This window comes from Brachyhypopomus gauderio, chromosome 17 (genome assembly GCF_052324685.1).
Source record: "Brachyhypopomus gauderio isolate BG-103 chromosome 17, BGAUD_0.2, whole genome shotgun sequence".
Lineage (NCBI taxonomy): Eukaryota > Metazoa > Chordata > Actinopteri > Gymnotiformes > Hypopomidae > Brachyhypopomus > Brachyhypopomus gauderio.
In genome coordinates this window covers 5,828,355-5,849,112 of record NC_135227.1, presented here as the reverse complement: position 1 = coordinate 5,849,112, position 20,758 = coordinate 5,828,355, and the positions used below count along the sequence as shown (strand labels likewise).

The 20,758-nt window shown below is 42.2% G+C and overlaps 3 protein-coding genes across 9 annotated transcripts in view; 1 reads left to right on the top strand and 2 right to left on the bottom strand.

The window, feature by feature from the left end:
• Positions 1–358, bottom strand: part of LOC143480244 (potassium channel, subfamily K, member 16-like) — a 5,747-nt gene extending 5,389 nt beyond the window's left edge. The window contains exon 1 of the mRNA XM_076977819.1: positions 1–358. This exon is cut by the window's left edge and continues 52 nt beyond it. Coding sequence (XP_076833934.1) covers positions 1–173 — 173 coding nt within the window. The 5' untranslated portion in view covers positions 174–358.
• Positions 359–4,532: 4,174 nt separating this feature from the next.
• Positions 4,533–20,758, bottom strand: part of kif6 (kinesin family member 6) — a 70,032-nt gene continuing 53,806 nt past the window's right edge. The window contains exons 17-23 of one of the 5 annotated variants that reach the window (XM_076977815.1): positions 20,318–20,399; positions 20,075–20,210; positions 18,803–18,858; positions 18,344–18,424; positions 17,947–18,062; positions 16,451–16,466; positions 15,189–16,352 (exon numbers count right to left, since the gene is read on the bottom strand). In XM_076977815.1, the coding sequence (XP_076833930.1) occupies positions 16,349–16,352; positions 16,451–16,466; positions 17,947–18,062; positions 18,344–18,424; positions 18,803–18,858; positions 20,075–20,210; positions 20,318–20,399 (491 nt within the window). In that variant the 3' untranslated portion in view covers positions 15,189–16,348. Of the gene's footprint in view, positions 5,119–15,188; positions 18,063–18,343; positions 18,425–18,802; positions 18,859–20,074; positions 20,211–20,317; positions 20,400–20,758 lie in introns of those variants that run through there. The other 4 variants (XM_076977816.1, XR_013121809.1, XM_076977813.1 and 1 more) reach the window with 4 other exon arrangements.
• LOC143480240 (uncharacterized) lies at positions 6,399–16,907 on the top strand. 3 transcript variants are annotated; one of them, XM_076977810.1, is made up of 18 exons: positions 6,399–6,466; positions 6,692–6,790; positions 6,910–7,057; positions 7,617–7,809; positions 7,942–7,986; positions 9,196–9,273; positions 9,532–9,618; positions 10,508–10,573; positions 10,718–10,789; positions 11,184–11,309; positions 12,532–12,597; positions 12,745–12,810; positions 12,961–13,026; positions 13,331–13,387; positions 13,655–15,503; positions 15,650–15,697; positions 16,233–16,307; positions 16,473–16,907. In XM_076977810.1, the coding sequence occupies exons 1-18, from the start codon at positions 6,448–6,450 to the stop codon at positions 16,904–16,906; spliced, it is 3,594 nt and encodes a 1,197-aa protein (XP_076833925.1). In that variant the 5' UTR covers positions 6,399–6,447; the 3' UTR covers position 16,907. The 3 variants fall into 3 exon arrangements, with proteins under 3 accessions (XP_076833925.1, XP_076833926.1, XP_076833927.1); XM_076977811.1 differs by lacking the exon at positions 6,692–6,790 and having other exon boundaries at positions 6,425–6,466; XM_076977812.1 differs by lacking the exons at positions 6,399–6,466; positions 6,692–6,790; positions 6,910–7,057 and adding an exon at positions 7,073–7,502.

Below are 20,758 nucleotides of genomic sequence, written 5' to 3'. Positions count from 1 at the left end.
AAGGAGAGCTTCTCCACCTGGAAGTAGTCGCGGTTGTTGCTCTCCGCCTCCTTCTCCAGCAGCTGGAAGACGGTGGCCCCCAGCAGCAGATAGGAGAACTGGGAGAATGCGAGCAGCAGGGTCAGGCTGAACTTCCCCCCCGTGACCTGCACCTGAGCCATGTATGCCCACATGCGTGAGAGCGAAGCTCGCGGCTCCACGCCGTCCAGCCGACTCCTCCTGGTGTCGACACTGCGGGGCAGGACTAAATCTACTCCGGAGATTATTATGGGATTTGTCCCCCCCCCCCCTAAAAGTCCTTAGATCATCTTGGTGAAACTATAGTGGTAACTCTAGTGACAGATTCATAACACTGTCAAGCTGGTCAATATTACTCATCATTGTTGGTGAATAATAAAAAGAATGCTAATAATAATAATAGAAAAATAATTTAAAAACCCTTTTAAGGGTGAATGATAAGTAAAACCTTTCAAATCAACATCATAATAAGCAGCCTACCTGTAAAATACCTCAACTTGCCCTAATATGAGTTTTTGGGTTGAGATTGAGTCTTTCAGTGGAAATGGTCTAGAATAAGATGGAACAGAAGCATATGGCTGTGAGCAGATTTTTAATCATCCCATTGGTCAGACAGTTAAAACGGATGTTTGACAGAGCGGGGCGTTCCTATGACAACGACTGAGCATGAATCCCATAATATGAGCCAGGAGCTCTCTCTCTATTTATCAGCACTAAAACAGCAGGAGCACTACCATGTCAGCAGAACATTGGTTAATGTTTCATCTAATGGCTGCAGATTGCTAGAGCGTACAGAATTTAGAGGATGAGCAATGAATCACTCTCTGCTGGCTTTATTCCTTATGAGTGAATGCCACACTAACCATTTGGGGAGGTTCTTGGAGTATTGACCCTTATATCAGTTATAAATCTATGGAGAGGATGTAAGTTCATGAACCTCTTTGTGCTCAAAGAAGAAGAATTTTTATATTATTAAATTCAGTGGAAAACAATGATCTTCTGAGAAATCGGTGAAGAACTCAACGCATGGTCCATAAAGTCACAGTTGGGTCTGCTTGGTGTGGAAGATCTGGACTGATCCACAGAGGTCTGACCTCAACTCTGCTGTCCTTCTGGGCACCACTGGGACAGAGAGTGTGAGACAGGTCCACTCATCCAGCATCCATCTCCCACCTCGTCTGGATGAATGGACAAAACTTTCCACAGAAACACTCCAAAATCTTGTAGAACACCTTCATAAGAGTAGAACCTGGCGTTGCTGAAAATGGTGGAGCCCAACTGCAGATTAGTGCCTATGGATTTAGAAAAGATTCATAAAAGTGCCTGTAGGTGTCCAAATACTTTTGTCCATACAGCGAATATAATAATTATTATGTATATCAGGGGTCGGCAACCTTTGAGACATGGAGTGCCAACTTTAACATGTCTAGTCAATGGAGGGGGGGGGTTGTGTGGCGAGTGTAAATTGTTAGGGTAGTGGAGGTGTAAATGGACACAAATTAAGTATTATATCGCGATCGATCGCCAAGTATAAACGCCTCCGCTGAGCATAGCGTTGAGGAGCGATTTCGATTGGAGGATCGTGCTCTCTGTCTGAGATGTTTTATTATTAATTTTTTTTGCTGATGCTGGTCCAGCGTGTCACGTGCCAGTGATTATGCCTCCGCGTGTCAACGGTGGCACACGTACCATAGGTTGCCGACCCCTCATGTATATAATGAACAAAAAATGGTGTAATTAGTCTCAGTTAAGCCAGGGCTCCTCGGACTCACATTCAGTCAGCTGAGGTTTGCGGGACGTCTACTGAGGAAAATCATCAATGATTCTAGCATTTTCAGTGGACATAACAGCCAGACCACGAAGGGTTTCCTGTCTTCTGAAGTGAACTTCCTGTTTGAGCCAGCTGCTTGTGTTCTGATTCTCACTTTTGAGCTCTGGTTTTGTACTTGAATTTATTGCACATCTTCAGTAAATGTTTACAGTAAATTATCTGTCTAGATTTTAATACATATGAATCATATTCAGCTAACCTGCTACTGGGCGTATAGTGGAGGTAAAGTAGTGTGTGTTTAGGCTGGCTGGTGAGGAACACTGTTAAAAGAATCACTTGTGAATTATAGATGTGTAGTGTACACTGCAACAAAAAGAACTCAAGTGGATTTGTATGGGGACTTGATGATGGGGCCCCACACACAATATACACCACACACACCCTCACTATACCACACACAATATACACCACACACACCCTCACTATACCACACACAATATACACCACACACACACACCCACTATACCACACACAATATACACCACACACACCCTCACAATACCACACTCTACACCACACACACCCCACTATACCACACACACTCTACACCATCCACACCCTCACTATACCACACACAATATACACCACACACACCCTCACTATACCACACACAATATACACCACACACACACCCACTATACCACACACAATATACACCGCACACACTCACTATTCCACACACAATATACACCACACACACCCTCACTATACCACACACAATATACACCACACACACCCTCTCTATACCACACACGCTACACCACACACACCCCACTATACCACACACACTCTACACCACACACACCCCACTATACCACACACACTCTCTACACCACACACACCCTCACTATACCACACACTCTCTACACCACACACACCCTCACTATACCACACACAATATACACCACACACACCCTCACAATACCACACACAATATACACCACACACACCCTCACTTTACCACACACAATATACACCACACACACACCCACTATACCACACACAATATACACCACACACACCCTCACTATACCACACACAATATACACCACACACACACCCCCACTATACCACACACTCTACACCACACACACACACCACTATACCCCACACACACTCTACACCACACACACACCACTATACCACACACACCCCACTGTACTACACACACCCTCACTATACCACACACAATATACACCACACACCCTCACTATACCAAAGACAATATACACCACACACACCCCCACTATACCACACACTCTACACCACACACACCCTACTATACCACACACAATATACACCACACACACACCCACCATACCACACGCAATATACACCACACACACACCCACTATACCACACACACCCCACTGTACCACACACACCCCCACTATACCACACACTCTACACCACACACACCCTACTATACCACACACACTCTACACCACACACACCCCCACTATACCACACACTCTACACCACACACACCCTACTATACCACACACACTCTACACCACACACACCCACTATACCACACACACCCTCACTATACCACACACAATATACACCACACACACCCTCAACACCACACACTCCCTACTATACCACACACACACTATACCACACATTTTACACCACACACACCCACTATACCACACACTCTACACCACACACACACCCACTATACCACACACACACTCTACACCATACACACCCACTATACCACACACACACTCTACACTACACACACCCCACTATACCACACACACTCTACACCACACACACCTACTATACCACACACACCCTCACTATACCACACACAATATACACCACACATACTCACTATACCACACACCCTCTACACCACACACACACCCACTATACCACACACACTCTACACCACACACCCCCACTATACCACACACTCTACACCACACACACACCCTCACTATACCACACACACACTCTACACCACACACACACACCCACTATACTACACACACTACACCACACACACCCCCACTATACCATGTACCATTCTACATACATATAAAACAGAGAGAGAAACTGGTTAGACAGCATGACTGATGTACATTAGATATTAACAAATTGAATATATCTTAATACCATGAAAACTAAAGGTTTGACAGTTTGGCACAATTTTTGTGATTCTGTACAAAGATGTATACGTATATGAGAAGTCTAGAGTCTCTAGAGTAAACTCTAAACTCTGTGGTGTGAGTGTGAAGAGAGTGCTGTCAAATGCAAATGTCTTTATAGCTACTTATCTGTCAAACAAATCCATTCGAAGAAATGCAAAACCTTTTTAGTAAAACAATTGAAATAGTCAAAAGTTCCTTTTTAACAAACTACTACACATTACAAATGGATGGACATACATTCAGTAAATATGTCTTATTTTCTTGCATAATGTTCACATATTTCAAAGGCAGCAGCACTACACTGAGCCCATTAGAATGGAAGTGTCTGGGCCTGTCAGGGCCATCTCTCCTGCAGACACACCTTTTGTGGGTGGAGCCGGGCTGGGGCTCTGTGACTTCTTGTTGACATTTGATGAAATGCTGGGTGGATGGAAAATACTACGGACATCTGTTACTGGCCTCGAGAGAACAAATTCACGTGATGGGCAGTTTTATAATGGAACAAGTATAAAACAATAATGTAAGGAAAGCGTTGATCATATTTTACCGAAATTGCTTTCACACACAGCAGACCAAAAAAATCAATAACTCAAAATGTGGCAAAAGATAAAACAAATAAAATACATGATTTGATCACCCGAGTAAACAGGTCTTGATCTTGGCAGAGTGACAGACATCCGATCCAGTTAGCGCTTCGTGATAGCTTGTCAAAACATTTACACAGGTTGGATAAGTGCCTTTGCCAGTCATTTACACTGCTGCTAGGCTGCCTTCTACGGCCAGGATATCCAACACCTCATTTCCAGAAAGCTCTCTTCTGTTAGATAACACTGAAGCTAAGGGCAGATTATTATTGCCAAAAATGCCAAAGTATTGTACAGTATAAGATGGTATTTGCCCCTACATACACACTTTTGCTTTTTTACCATGTAACTACCCATGGAAGCCAGCTTTAATTCAGACTCAAATCTATACTCCCTAACAACTGCAGTTCAACTCTTTTGAACTGTCTGTTAAATCCATTTTTTAGATAATGAAGGTTTTTGCCCCTTGTGTAGATTGTTTTTGTACAGTTGACGGAGTCGCTTCTTTATTTTGGTCCCACCTCTAAAAGAAAACAGACAACAAAAGTAAGGCTAAATTTCAACATTTTACTAAATACAGGGATATATTATTTTAGCAAATGGAAATTAAGGGACAGCTAATTAATTAAAAAAGAGATGACTGGTATTTAAGCGCAGTGAATTAAATATGCAAAAAGTACAGGGTGATTGATTACAAAATGACAACATGCATCAGCTGCACTCAGCACAGTTTCATACTGTACAGACTTTAAGTGCTGTGTGGTTGAGGTGATGTAGATGTTCCTGCTGTGTTAAAGCACACAGGAAACTCAAGCCAGCTCCTGGAAGCATCAGACAGGTATTTACTCAGAGGAGCTGCCTGACCCGGGTGTGAGGCGCAGTGATTGTAGCTGCGTCGCTGGATGAGGTCACTGAGTGTGTACATTAGAGAGGCCCGCTTAGGACAGACAGCCAGTAAGAAGTGCAGAGAGTTCACAGGTCATCGTCTCAGGAAGTGATTCCTAAACTAAACACACTCAAACACCACCACTACTACCAACGCTCAAAAAAAAAAAAAAACATGGCCATGCTTTTTTTTTTTCAAACACCATCTGTTCATTCTCTCTCTCTCTCTCTCTCTCTCTCTCTCTCTCTCTCTCACACACACACACACACACACACACGTACACAAACACAGGAGCACGTTTTACACACACATTACATATATTGAGTGTAGCCAGTGGACATGAAATAACCTGATTGCCATGACAATCTATATCTGAAGGAATATCTGAAAGAATTGACGACTGAATTGAAACATCAGCGATTTAGGCGGGCTTAATTTTTTAAAGACTGAATTAAAATTAATCTTTTACATGATTAATCAACTAAAATGAAAATAATTTAAGTTGTTGCTAATAGCTCATTTAAGCTTTATACTCTTTAAATGCTTTATATGGTACTAACGTTGAGACTCACATACTACTTGCTGTTATACGTTGTGGACACTAGAGGGAGGTGTTGTACACTTGTAAAACATTCCTACCGTGAACACGCAGAACACGAAAGCGCATCTAGTGCTCTTAACTAACAGGGTCGTAATAAGAACAGGTACAACAATCCTCGACAAAAACAGCACCTCACATGATCGTATGATTATTAGTTTATTTTTGCTTAACAGCTGTTGAATTTACGTGAACCTAGTTCTGTGTATCCTGGACACCGCCCCCTCTGTCTCCTTTTAGCAAAACGGAAACACACGCACGGGACCAATGAACAGCCACGATCCTGGTTTGTGGTCTATATGGGGATTGCTGATTGGCTGTCCGTATCAGCGGGATTCTTCACTCGTAGTAAGTTGGCAGCATGGTAGATGTTACGTGTTTCTGCAAGTAAGTGCTACAAAACCATATTATTTGTCTTCTTCTAACAGGAGCGTCATATTAAAAGCCATATTAGTCTCTAGTTTTATATAACTAGTTGAGTTAAGCTTTAGCCATCCGCAGTTCATTTAGACTGGCCGAGCATTGTTAAAGTGCATCATGTCGCTGAGAGAGACTAATAATCGATTATAGTCCGTCCTGAATGTTTCTGTCGCTTTGTTTGTTTTATTTCAGTGGGTAAACGTAAAGACCCCATTCTGGATGCTAAACGGCATGTGTGTGCAAGGCGAGACAAAGACACCATAGAGAGCAGATTCATAAACGCAATTAAAGGTGCACCGCGCGCCCCTGCCGCCCCGCGCGCCCCCGCCGCCCCGCTGTTATTACCGCGCGCGCTGCTGCACGTGTTCGCCGTGTCACCGGGCTGTGTTTGTATTTGTGTCCCGCGGCAGGACACGGCCTGTTTGCCACCACACTGATCCAGGAGGGGAGCTTCATTGTGGAGTACAGAGGAACTCTGCGAGATGTTCACACGTCCGTCCCCAACACCTACTCCAACACCTACTCCTACTACTTCATACACAACCACACGTGGTACTGGTGGGTAGATGTTCACACATCTGTCTCCAACTCCTACTACTACACACACAACCACACACGGTACTGGTGGGCAGGGCCAGAGTGGGCCACTTTTTCAGCCCGGGAGTTTCATGCCCAAATCTGGCCCAAAATTATTTTTCCATCCCAATCAGCCCAAACTAGAGACTGACATGAGCCGGCCCATCGGGAATCCTCCCGAATCTCCCGATTAGCCACTCCGGCTCTGCTGGTGGGTAGATGTACTCACACCTGTCCCCAACACCTACTCCTACTACTACATACACAACCACACGTGGTACTGGTGGGTAGATGTTCACACATCTGTCCCCAACACTTACTCCTACTACTACATACACAACCACACGTGGTACTGGTGGGTAGATGTTCACACATCTGTCCCCAACACCTACTCCTACTACTACATACACAACCACACGTGGTACTGGTGGGTAGACGCGCGGTCGGATCCACAATAGATCTACGGCTGGTTTAGAGCACAAACCATCACCCGCATTTGGGTGGCGGTGTTTTTACTACGACCGGCGTGTTTTTATTCCAGCATCGATGCTTCGGTTGATGATGGATCTCTTGGGCGACTGGTTAACGATGACACTTGTCCCAATTCGAAGATGAAGGTCATCTCCGTCTGTGAAACTCCGCATCTCTGTTTATTTGCGCTCCGTGACATCCAGCCAGGGGAGGAGATCACTTACGACTACGGAGGCTACGACCTCCCGTGGCGGAGAGGCACGGTAAGGACCGTACGGCGTAAAATTCATCATCGTGTAGCTAAATCTTTTGTTTGGATTCCGTACGATTGTGTATTATTCCTAATAGATGCATTTGTAATTAAATAGTTTTAACACTTTAACATCTATTTGCAGTGGCTGTATATGGGAGGCCTTACTCAGTCAGATGATGACAAACAGGTAACTACTTATATTATCATGTAAATGTATTGGTCAGTGTATTGATATGAAGTTGTCAGCCCCACAGTGTAATATCTTACAACATAACATTGTGAGTGCGAGCTGGAGCTTTCAGCTTCAGAACCTATGAAGCAAGTAAGAATATACAGTTATGTGTTCTCAGAACTGAGAGGTGACCAGTGCAAGTTTGTACAATTCTGTTAAAACATGCATTTCCAACCTTAAACCCAGCCAATGTGGGTGACAAGAGGTAAAAGATAGGATTATTGGATTATTGCATACTCTCCTTAACACATTATATATAAAAGTTTTGTACATAATGTTTGCATAAAATAATATTTCAATGCTTCAGGGGGGGTGGCAAACGTAAATGGTTACCGGGGCGGTGTATATATACAACTGTCAGAGCAGATGGACGATATCCTGTCATTCATCCACTAGTTTTTAATGTCATCTGATCTACCCGCATTCCTTCGTGATCGACCGACATGATCGCGATCGACATAATGGGCACCCCTGATCCACACTCTCTAGACAAATCCTCTGTAACAGGTGCTCATTTTAGAAAGCTCTTTAAATTTGATTCAATTACATTATTTTAAATGGTTATAGGAATTTTATTTATCTACCTTCTGATATAAATTCCAGTAACATTTCCTAAATGTTGATATAATTTTTGTAGCTGCATCACATAAAAACCTGAAAACTCTCAAAGCCATTTTTTTCACTGCCCACTGAAAAGTCGACTTGATTAATCTATATAAAAGTCTTTCTGTACTTCATTTATTCAGTTTTCATAAATGATTACTTGACAGTATCTACATCTACAGCAATGTCTCATAATAACTAAACTTCTATTTTGTAGGGGGCTTGTGAAGAGAATCTGACTGGGAAGACTCCTCTGATCAAAATAACCCTTGTAGACTTTAATCACCAGTCTCAGCTTCAAACTGTCACACTAAAACACACACTTGCTGTTTTTCTGATGATACTGACAGGCCTTTTATCGAAAAACACTTGTGTTAATAAAATGCCTGAGGATATTCCAGGCACTACTCCCACAGCTGGACAGGGCTGACCTCAGGTCAGCCATGAACGGCAGGGCGGGCAGGAGAGGAAGGTGTAACTCTCTTAAAACTGGCAAGCTGTGTGAAAACTTGTGTGATGAGAGGAAACGGCGACGTGATTAAAGGTGCTATTTCGTTACAGCCCAGCGGCGAGGATGAACCGAGGACAGACGGGAGACAGTCGCCTCAAATAACAGATCAAGTGCAGATAACTGAACCGGTACTGAGGACAAATGACACTGATTTATGACACTTATAAGAGCGATCCAAGAACACAAGAAACCCCTCGCTGGTTTTGTTAGTGTACCGAAAGCTTAATTATCATAAAGGAGTAAGAGGAATACACAGTGTTGATGCATTTCTGATTGTACCCCTTTATTGTACATGAGCACATACGGTAACATGCCCACACCGCTGCGTAAAGCCATTCTGATCTTTACTACGTTCTTTAATCTTTTAATCTTTACTACTTTTATAGACGGGCTGTGAAGTGGAGGAACCACCATGCAGGGATGAAGGTCTTCAGAGTCGGACATCTGAACAAGTGGGACTTCCTCAGTTTTTGGTATCCATAATGACAAAAAAGCTTACAAACACACGCATGGATTGACACAACTCGTTATTAATATATACAACATATATAAATGTGTTTGGTTGAGAGATGACCTGGCTGAATATTCCATTGCAACATCTGAATTCGAATTTAAATCAATAATTTAAATGGTTAATGTTTGAGACTGAAATGTACTGTGCATGAATTCAATCACAGGTGGAGAAAACTGACATTGTAAAAATGTCTCAAAGGGAAGCAACTATTGGTTTAATATATAATTTCAAAATATCTTGCTTGATTGAACGCTATTTTGTTACATTTCATGAACTGCAGAGACCGTAGGAGAAGGGTTTTGGTGGTATGGTGTTACATTTGTGTTTAGACAGGTATGGTGTTATATTTGTGTTTAGACAGGTATGGTGTTATATTTCAAAGCACAATTCACCATTTTTCATATACTCTGATTTTGCTTTGTTTCCAATTTTTCTTAACGATGTCATTTTTAGAGCTGGGTAAATACGGTGTTGGGCTTTGAGCACAGAACAACCACCAGTCTTGATCACAAACACGTTTATAGCACCACCAAAGCGACTGGCAAAATGGAATTCTTATGCTGACAGTGTGCTGGATGGTGAAGAGATAAACTCCTTAATGAACTCGTGTAGGAGTCACTCCTAAAATGAAAGCTTATTTTCTGTTTCTTTCCTCCCCCTTCAACAGTCATCAGGAAGCATTTTTTTAAAAAGTTGTAAAATTAGTCATAATGGAATACTAATTAGTGTTCAGGGCTCTTCATGAGAGTGCTTCCACGGGGAGGCACTCCTGGATTAATTTCTGTCCATGCTCACTCTGGGTTGGTTATAGAGATAATCACACATGTCTTCATTTCTTTCAACTGTAGAACCCTGGGAATGACGAGCTATCATCTCAAAATAAAGACCCATCTGCATCTCAGGGAGCAGATCAGGTCTGATCTCCGCAACGACTGGCACCTTCATTTTGTAGCCTTTATCCTAGAATGGTGTAGCCACAGTGAATAAGGGAACACTGATCACTGACTTGGTGAAATTTGTGTTGGACCTAGAGCATTAGATGGTTTATTGTATTGCAGACGACACCTGAATCAGAATGTACGGAGGGTGAGGGAGAGACGCTCGACACTCGGCCTGCGGAACAGGCTCAGGTACCTGTTACCCACTTTAATACAAAATACACTGAAATGACCACAACACCTTTATTGTTGAGGCTACAGGAACCACACTGGACCAACACCAAACCTGCAACTGAAGGGTTTAAAGTCATCCAAATAGGTGTTTACATTTTCTTAGCTAAAAGGATTTGATGATACTCAAGACATTGTTTATTGGTTCGTCCCGTCCTACTTGTCAAATTTGTCGTAACCGCAGTCTAGCTTTGATCAGCTTGGGAGAAGCTTCAATCTCTTGTTTAAATTAGGTTACAGGAAGTCACCACTGGCTTTTTGGAGATAAATGTAGGATGTGTTCAGCATGAGATGTTTCAGTGGCAGCAAATCTAGTTTCTACGCTATTGTGTTTCCATGTTTGTCGTTTTTACAGCCGGGAATGTGTCCACAGACAGGCGTGGAAGTGGAGTCCCGCGTGGAGTCCCGCGTGGAGTCCCGCGTGGAGTCCCGCGTGGAGTCCCGCGTGGAGGAACAGTGCGTCACAGAGGCAGCTGAGCAGGTAGTTTAAAATATACTGTCTGTCATTTTCTAAGCTTATTGAAATGGTTCTGATCCAGGCCTCGTGTCCTGAGCAGATCCTGTGATTCATTGTGGCTGCAGTTCAGATGTAGTTCACATGGGGGTTTGTGGTGTGAAATGGGTTTAATGAGTTTGTGATGCTGCCTGTTTTCTGCTATACACTGTATGTCTTTGCAGCAGTGAATATTGTGTATTAATGATTTGCACTCATAATAGCACAGCTACCACTAGCACTGTTCTGTACAAGGATGCTTAAAGCACACTCCATTACTCTGCACTCCCGCGGGACCCGTCAGAATATCTTGCGGCGCGGGACAGAATTAAATTGTTATTGGCGGGAGCGGGAGTTTAATTAGTCCAGGCGATGCGGGAGCGGGACCACATATACATGTAGAAAAATCCCGCAAATTAATAAATAGTCTAGAAAATTATAATAATAACAACACAATGATTTCCATGCATAAGGAACAGGACGAAAACAACTAATCATTCAGTAAGTAAGCAATAAACTAATTCAAAATATTGGCTAAGCAACTGATCACGTGAACATGAAGTGTGCGTCATTTTGTCATTTTGATACCGAAATGGCAGAGACTGTAGACGGTCAGTTTCAGCTGTGGAAAATTCAGTTAAAACAGGCGAATACACCACAATTAAGCCAACTACAGGAAAGTCTGATGTATGGAAGTCATATTCCATTGTAATTAATGGAGATGGAAATAGTCTACCATTTGCTTGTTGTGATAGATGTCAGAAAGTGTTGGTGTACGTCACCTGACGGCATGTGTTTGGACTGTGGTAAGAAATGGGACAGCGCGATCCATCGCAATATTGCTGTTTTAATAAATACATAAGAAAATTTCAAGTACTAAATTTAATGAATTCTATTCATATTAGGATTGCTGGCGGGGGTGACAGAAACGTGTATGTGGCTTGCAGGTGCAGGATTAAAACAAGCGATTTTTTGGCCGGTGCGGGCGGGAGCGGTACTAAAACATGCAGGTGCCAGCAGGAGCGGGATTAAAACAAGCGATTTTTTGGCGGGAGCGGGATTAAAACAAGCGGGAGCGGGATTAAAAAAGCAGTCCCGCGCAGACCTCTAAGACAGACCTTAAAACTAATTCTAGAATTTAACAAGTGTCCATTATGTAAGCCTGAATGGATTTTATTAACCGTAACTACTTATTTTACCCCTATTGCAGGAAACATGTGAAAATGAGCAGAATACGTGTGAGAATGAACCACCTCAAATGCAGACAGCTGAACAGGTATAACATACACACTGGTCTCTTACAGTTAGGTAAGATATGTTTCTAGACAGACCTTAAAACTGATCCTAGAATTTAAAAAGTGTCCTTTATGTAAGCCTGTATGGATTTTCTTCACTGTAAATACTTATTTTATCATTACTGCAGAAAACGTACGAAGAGGGGCAGAATATGTGTGAGATTGAACCACCTCAAATGCAGACAGCTGAACAGGTATAACATACACACTTTTTATTTTTTATAGTTAGGTAAAACATGTTTCCAGACAGACCTTAAAACTAATTCTAGAATTTAACAAGTGTGCATTATGTAAGCCTGAATGGATTTTATTAACTGTAACTACTTATTTTACCCCTATTGCAGGAAACATGTGAAAATGAGCAGAATACGTGTGAGAATGAACCACCTCAAATGCAGACAGCTGAACAGGTATAACATACACACTGTTATGTCTTAAATTTAGTCAAGACGTGTTTCCAAACAGACCTTAAAACTAATTCTAGAATTTAAAAAGTGATATGAGCCTGTATGGATTATGGAATTTGTAGTGCAATGTGTTTGGATTTTATCCCAGACACAGATCAAGCCTAATCTCAGTATAATCTGGGCACTCTGGCCCATATATTCACAATCAGTGGCTTCATAAGGGAAAAGTAAAAATTCAACTAAATGCATGACGGCCTGTAGGGGGCGCGCATGGACAGAGTAACTCATAATGGTGCTTCCCATGCAGATGTCTCGGGAAGGGGAGCAACACACACACTCATCTCAGACCCACCGCACAAAGGAGGTGAGAGTCCCATCCAGTGTGAAGATGCCAGTGTCAAACCAGGACTGATTTGACACTGGCTGATAGGATTGCTTAGGAAGAGCCAGTAAAGAGACTGGACACTTAATTCTGTGTTCAACTCAAAACTGTTATTGAAACATTAAATATTGCTTATTTTTATTGTGATCAGTGAATATCAGTGTTTCTGTAATGGGGGTTCAGCATGACATGCTGTATGTTCACCAGAATGATGTATGACACATTTCACCAGATACATTTTTTTTATAGTCATCTCAAGCTGGACAGGATGCAAGTGATCTTGAGCTGGATAGTAATGACAGCATCTCGTCAGATGAGGAATTTGTACCCGAGTCTGAATCAGAGTCCGACAGTGATTTAGATGAAGAGAAGCCACTGGCTAAAGCTACGGACACATCAAAGGATGTGGAGGAAGAGACGACCCTGCCGGATCCGAACACTCGTTTAGTAACGTTGGCTACAAAGCACAACTTCTGCTTTGTGTGTGGCAAGGCTTCCTTAAAAATATCCCGGCATTTAAAAGTGCACAGAAAAGTCAACTTTGAAATCGCCAGTGCCTTCAAGCTTCGGAAGTCGTCGAAAGAGAGGAAACGAATCCTGGAAGTATTGAGGAATAGAGGCAATTACAAACACAACACCAAAGTCTGTCAGAACGGTTCTGGCTTGATCAAGGTGAACCGAACGCCAAGCGAGAAGATCGACACGCACAAGTTTGAATACTGCATGTACTGTAAAGGTCTTTTCATGCGTAAGGAGCTGTGGAAGCATGTGAGTCGCTGCTCGTCTAACCCGGACAGGGACGTGGCTAAGAGCACAAAGACCAGAGTGTTGGGTCTAGCGGCTATGGCCCAGTGTCCTCACATGCAGCACGTTCCCGACGACGTGAAGAAGATGCTTTGCGCCATGAACCAGGATGAAGTCGCACAGGCCATCATGAATGACGAGTACGTGCTGAAGCTGGCACGGTATTTACTCGACAAAAAGGGCTACAGCAAAGAAAGGCAAGAGTATGTTAGACATAGCCTTAGATGTATCGGAAAGCTTTTGAACGTCTTGCACAAGAAAACGGCGATACGGAACCTAGCAGAGGCTATAAAGCCAAGCAGTTTTCCAGAGGTTACGGAAGCAGTGAAAGACCTTGCTGAATTTAATAAGGAGACGAATTCCTTTGCAATACCGAGCCTTGCACGCAATATCGGATGGACGCTGAGGAGGTTTTGCGTCTTGACTGCAGAGAAGGCGTTTGAAGTTCAAGACAAAACGTTGATGGAAGCAACGGGCAGGTTTTTTAGACTTTTTGATGACGCACGGTCACAATTTGCTTTAGGGGAGAAAAAATCCCAGCCAGCTTCCAACAGGCCTCCTTTACTGCCTTTTGTCAAGGATGTCAGGTTGCTTCACTGCTACCTTGAAAAGGCGATGCAGTGTGCAATGCAGGAACTGAGAGAGAAACCAAGCGTTCAGAGCTATGCTGATCTTTCCAAAGTGATGCTGGCCCAGATCTTGATGTTTAACCGCAGACATGGAAACGTCTGTTATTTGAGCATCAAACACTTCCAGGAGAGGGACAAAGCGCAGGGCCCCGACACCTCCGATGAACTCACGGAATTTGAGAAAGAGCTGTTTAAACATTACTGCAAACTTCAGGTTGTGCAGAAAGTAGGAAGCGGAGTGACAATCATCCTCAGTCCAGACATGGTGGACGCACTCGCACTCCTGATTGAGACGAGAAAGCAGTGTGGAGTCTGTGACAACAACATATTTGTTTTTGGCCACCTCAAGGGTGAAGGGTGCTACAGGGGAGAAAACGCTCTAAGGATCTGCGCTAACGAATGCGGGGCAATAAACCCCGACCAGCTGATATCCACCAAATACAGCAAACACCTTGCAACGCTCACCCAAGTGCTCAGCCTGAAGAACCACCAGCTGAGGATACTAGCAAAGTTCATTGGCCATGATATAAGTGTCCGTAAGGAGTACTACAGGCAGCCCGAGGCTGCTGCTCGCCTGGCCAAAATCTGCAAGCTCATTCTGGCTATCGAGAAGGGGAGTGCGTCAGCGCTGCTCGGGCAGTCCCTAGATGACGTTGTACTGTCAGGTGTGATCCTCTTCTCATTTGAAAGGAAAATGGCTTATAATATTGCAAGCTAGAATAATGTAACTGATTTACATTCATTTGAATAATAAAATGCCATTTTGTAGCTTAAAGAAGAGACTGTTTTAAATGCCTGTGCTATATTTCAGATGAGATTAATGAGAGTGACAGTGAAGATGATGATGTTGAGGATGAAAGTAAGTATATTTTCCTCTGTATTAAGTAATGTTTTCCTCTATATTAAAATCACAGAAGACATGTCTGTGAGAGAAGTCAGGCAGACTGGGGATATGTAAATTGCTGAGCAGGGTTACACTTAAAAATTAGGAGAGTTACTTTTAATAACTGACATTTTTTATGATTTTCACATTTTATGACATATTTTACATGACAATATGACACTGATATGTGGCTGAACCAGCTAAACAAAGACATGGACTAAAAAATATCACAGGTTCTTGAGACTTGCCACATATGTGTAACCACGGTAACTACTATAAGTTGTGGTAATTGACATTTATAATGACACTTGCTGTGAAGAATGAATTTGTGCTTTTGTGTCTGACAGTATTGACAATGAGTAATAAGCTAATAGGCACATTTTGATAACTAACTAAAGCTGTGGGGGTGTATGAAAACACGTCCAATCTTTAGTGTTTGTTAAATGTGTAGATGCAGTGTAATTAGTTTTTTTATATTGATTTATGCTTTGTCCCACTTCTCAAAAATCAGTGATATTTAAACGGAGCACCACATATAAAAGATGTAAGATGGATACTGGATCTACACCCAACGACGGGGATGAAGGTATCATTGCCTTATGTTCTTATAAAGACTTGTCCTAACTGTCACCTACACAGAAAAACAGAAATACAGTTTGACTAGATCACACAAAGGGCACACAGAAAATTGGCGTGGCTTCCTCAATTTGCCTTCATCTTTTCCTTTACCCTTTTCCTTCACCCTCTTCAGAGAGTCGTATTCGGATGGCAGAGTGCAAGAAGGTTTGTAGAAGGAGGCCGTGGTCACGGGAGGAGAGAATAGCAGTGGTGAAACACTTCAAACAACACGTATACCACGGAAAACTGGCTACGGTGAAGGAATGTCGCCGTTGCCAGATACTGGAACATCCTGCACTCGATGGCAGAACTACACAGAACATCAGAGACTTTGTAAGGAACATGGGGAAGACTTTCATGAGGAGAATGCTATCCAGAAGTGTTATTAGCACCTCTCCTGTAGACCCAACCAAAGATGTGGATCAACCAATTCAGGCAGTAAACCCAAAGAACTCTGGTGTTCCATCGTCTGAAGAAGAAAACTTAGGATCTAGTGGGCTAACATGTGAGGAAACGCCTCTAACAACTGCACAGCCTCCTCAGGCAGGAACCCTCTCAGATCTATAATCTCCGTCCTCTTCTGGCAAATGTAATATTGGAGCATTACTCCAGTAACTAACCTGACTCACCCCAGTGCAGTACCACTGTCAGTAGCTCAGCCCAGTCACTATATATACTGGTCCATTTTAACCCCTGACAGCACACCAACCTGGCAGTAGTTTACTTCCACTTAGAACAGCAGTGCAACCAAGCTCTAATGCACTGTCCCACAATGCAATGTGCCACTTCTATTCTACTAAATGCTCACATACCAAACGTGAAATGCATACATGTTCTATTGCCTCAGACATCCATTATTCTAGGCCCGTATCTCTTGTTCTGTGTCCTCAAATAGAAATGTTAACTTCATCTATAGCAATACCTCAAACAGCTAATCTAACCTGCTCTAATGTAATATCTTCTTGCATGTATAGCCTAATAGCCACTAGTGTTACACTAAAGTAACTACATCTTTAGGCAGGAAGTATGTGTACACACATAGCTCCCCTCAAAGATGTAAACCTAAGCAACACCAATGTGAAAGCTAGTGTACTAATTCTTCAAACAGGAACCACCACAAGAACAGTAAACCTAATACTCTCCATTGTATCATTTTGTAAAGCAGTAGACCAAAATAACAGCATTATACTACAACTACAGTAGTCGCATTAAACTACAGAAGCTCCAAAGGTAGCATGTTTTTTATCCTGCTACCCCCTCAAACTCATCTAGTGCTCTACTCTCTCAGTGCACACTAAGTCCACCCACCCCGAGTAGTTGTGAAGCTTTGTTATACACTAGAACACAAGAATGATTTTATTTTTTGTAAAGTAACTGATCATTTGAGTTTGTATGAGAATAATTGGTCAAAGTGTTTCCTTCATGTTTTTAGAAGTCAACTTCAGGAAGTTCACTTTGCAGTATGTTCCAATTCATGGATTTCTTACTAATTTGCATAACACACCACCACAATAAACCTGTATATGTAAATAAACCTATAAACCTATAAATGTAAAACAATCTTCACACTTCACATTTCTTATGGCGCGTGTGTGCTAAGGAAATACCTGTTCTGGTGAGCAGATTTTGTCTGGCCCTGAGAAAGGCCAGGATATCAGAATCAGTCTGGTGGTCTCCAGTCAGGGGGATAGATGTGGAGGCCATGGTAGTAGAGGACAAGGCTCTGAAACGTGAGCAGACAAACAAAACACAAATTACTGTGTGCCATAATGTCAATAATGTAAACTCTAGCACTAATACTACCTCAGTAGTCTGATGGCTTCACTTTAAAAAAAAAAGAGTTCTTAAATAATAATTTGGTTCATGTTTCATGCATGTTCACACAGTACGCAGTATCTACAGTGAGCAGGTGTTTTGTTTCTACAGACAATGAGGTGAAATTATGTTCTTTGTCTTGAAATATTCTGTATATTAATAATCAGAAAGGTCTTCATATTTGTTTACCTGAGATCTCTGGTAGGTGGTGTACGTGGATGCCTGTGTTCTATGTCTTGAGTAGCAATATGATCATGCAAACAGGTTTTACTAAAAAAAACATTAAACTTTATTTAGTATATAAAACCATTTGTTCAGCATCCATACAAATAGTTTTGTCTGAAATTGCCTGTATTTTACAAGTAAAACAGAATGGGACCTAATCTTGTATGCATAAAGCTGGGCGAACACTATGGCAGTTTTAGGCAGGTCTTTAGTTGTAAGAGGCTGAACATGAGGATTGTACACATGCCTGATGACTCAAACGTGCAAACTTGAGAGTTGACAGCAGAAATCAAGACTTCCAAAATTGTGCAAAATTTGGAACGGTTATTTAAAAACCAAACATTTGACTTGTTTTAGTCTTTGTGGATACAGTACACATAAATAAATGTAATATGTGAATGTATGTGCAGTGGCCTCTCTCACCTTGACGACCTTTCCTGCGTCTCACTAGATTCTGCACTCTGTGGTCTCACATCCTGCTGTAAAATCACACGTGCAGATCAAATGTTTAAACAAAATAAACGTTTTACCAAATAACACATTTGTTCATACTAATAATTATAGCAACTGAATGAAGTGCTAAGAGGGCTGGAAAGACAATGCTTCATGTGAAGGTGACTGAACTGCCCGACTGCGTTCACCTGAATCAGGACAGTCTGGCAGGTGGAACCAACACAGCGGTAAACAAAAACTTTGGCGTCACCTTCTTCCAGTGTATATATACCGCATATATGCATAAGCAGAACGGGGTCGTAAAAAAAAAACGCCCAGGTCCAACAACTGTTACGCAAATCTTCACTGATTAATATTTACACATCCCATAATTTGCATACGGCAGCCCACATTGTAGTCCTGGCAATGCTAACTTGGACCTGCTAAGCCAAAACCTTTTTGTAGGTTTAGTGACAGAGCACGTTTAGGTGAGGTCAAAGGCAAAGTGTAGAAAGTATTGGTAATATTAGCTACTAGTTATATATCTTTATTAATCCTTGTGTTGGGTACGTCTTTATAGTTTGCTAATCTATCTTTGCTAATGGTTGTTTGGAGTTCAGGAAGACAGCTGTTTGGGAGATGGCAGACCTGGCATATCTCCAACCTCACTCAAGTTTAGGTCACTTGTTTTCGCCTTCCAGTGCTCAGCCTAACACAACCTGGTGTGTGGCATAAATTAGGGAGACCAGCGTCAACCATCAGACACATGATATATTACTTGTTTTGGATTTGTACATATTAAACTGGCAACTTAGTATAGCGGCACTGTGAGCAAGAACATTTCAGGTACATTCAACTGACGCTGACATTTCCATATTAAAATATTGTTTATTCACAAGAACCAAACCGGATTATCTCTCCCTAATAAATGAACTCAGAACAGAGCATTGCAAACTCAATGGGCAAGACAAGCCATTTCCTCTGGAAGTGATCAGGGAAGGATTTTCTGACAGAGTAATGTTGCACAGCTGTTCTTGTGTCTGGACAGAAGATTCACATTTCCCATTGACGAGATCAAAAAGGTGTTGCTGGTCAGACGCAGCAACGTAACATCAGAAATGTGGCCCACATCGGGATGAAGAGGCCGTGTAGTGTCTGCTATCAAGAGACGTTACTCTACCTTCATGGGTCTGTGAGCCAGATGCAACTTCATGCTATTAAGAAAGTTCTGATTTGTAATTTATATATTACGAGCTACGTAACCTGTAGCCTTGTGGTCTCCTGGGTCCACCAGTCCTGAAAATCCCTCTCTAGCTTGATCTTTGACCTTTGGAGCAGGTGCTGAAGATGTTCAATCTCCGTCTTCAAGCCTTTTAAACGTCCAAACGTGCTCTTATAACTGTTAAAAAAGGATAATTAATAAAAGTAAACAAAAATGATTGTGGGTTTAGTATAATAAAATAAAGGTGGAGGATTGGTTAGACAATGTTAAAAGAAGAAACACACTTTTTCTTCTCTTCTTCAATTTGGTTGCGGAGGGTCTCCTCTACAGCGTCTGATTCTGAATTTGGCTGGCTCTCCATCACACCTGACGCAGAATACCATATTAGATACTATCATAATCAGCAAATGTTATTAACCTGTAAACATAATGAACAAACTTGAATAGATCTTACATCGTCCATGTACTGCATGATGACTACAATCACATAATATCTGCACAGATTCTCTATTTGGGCTGAAAGGGGGGGTTTTGTTTTGTCCCCCCTCCAACTCTCCATGCATGGGTCTGGCCTCTGGGTTGTGCCCTCATCAGTACTACAGCAGGGACATTTCCCTCTATGTGGTTTTCAGATCACCGTGAGCCAAGACATTGAATCAGCGTGCATGACGCCACTAACAAATTCCACATCTTTCACTGACTGGCTAACCGAGGCCACACACAAT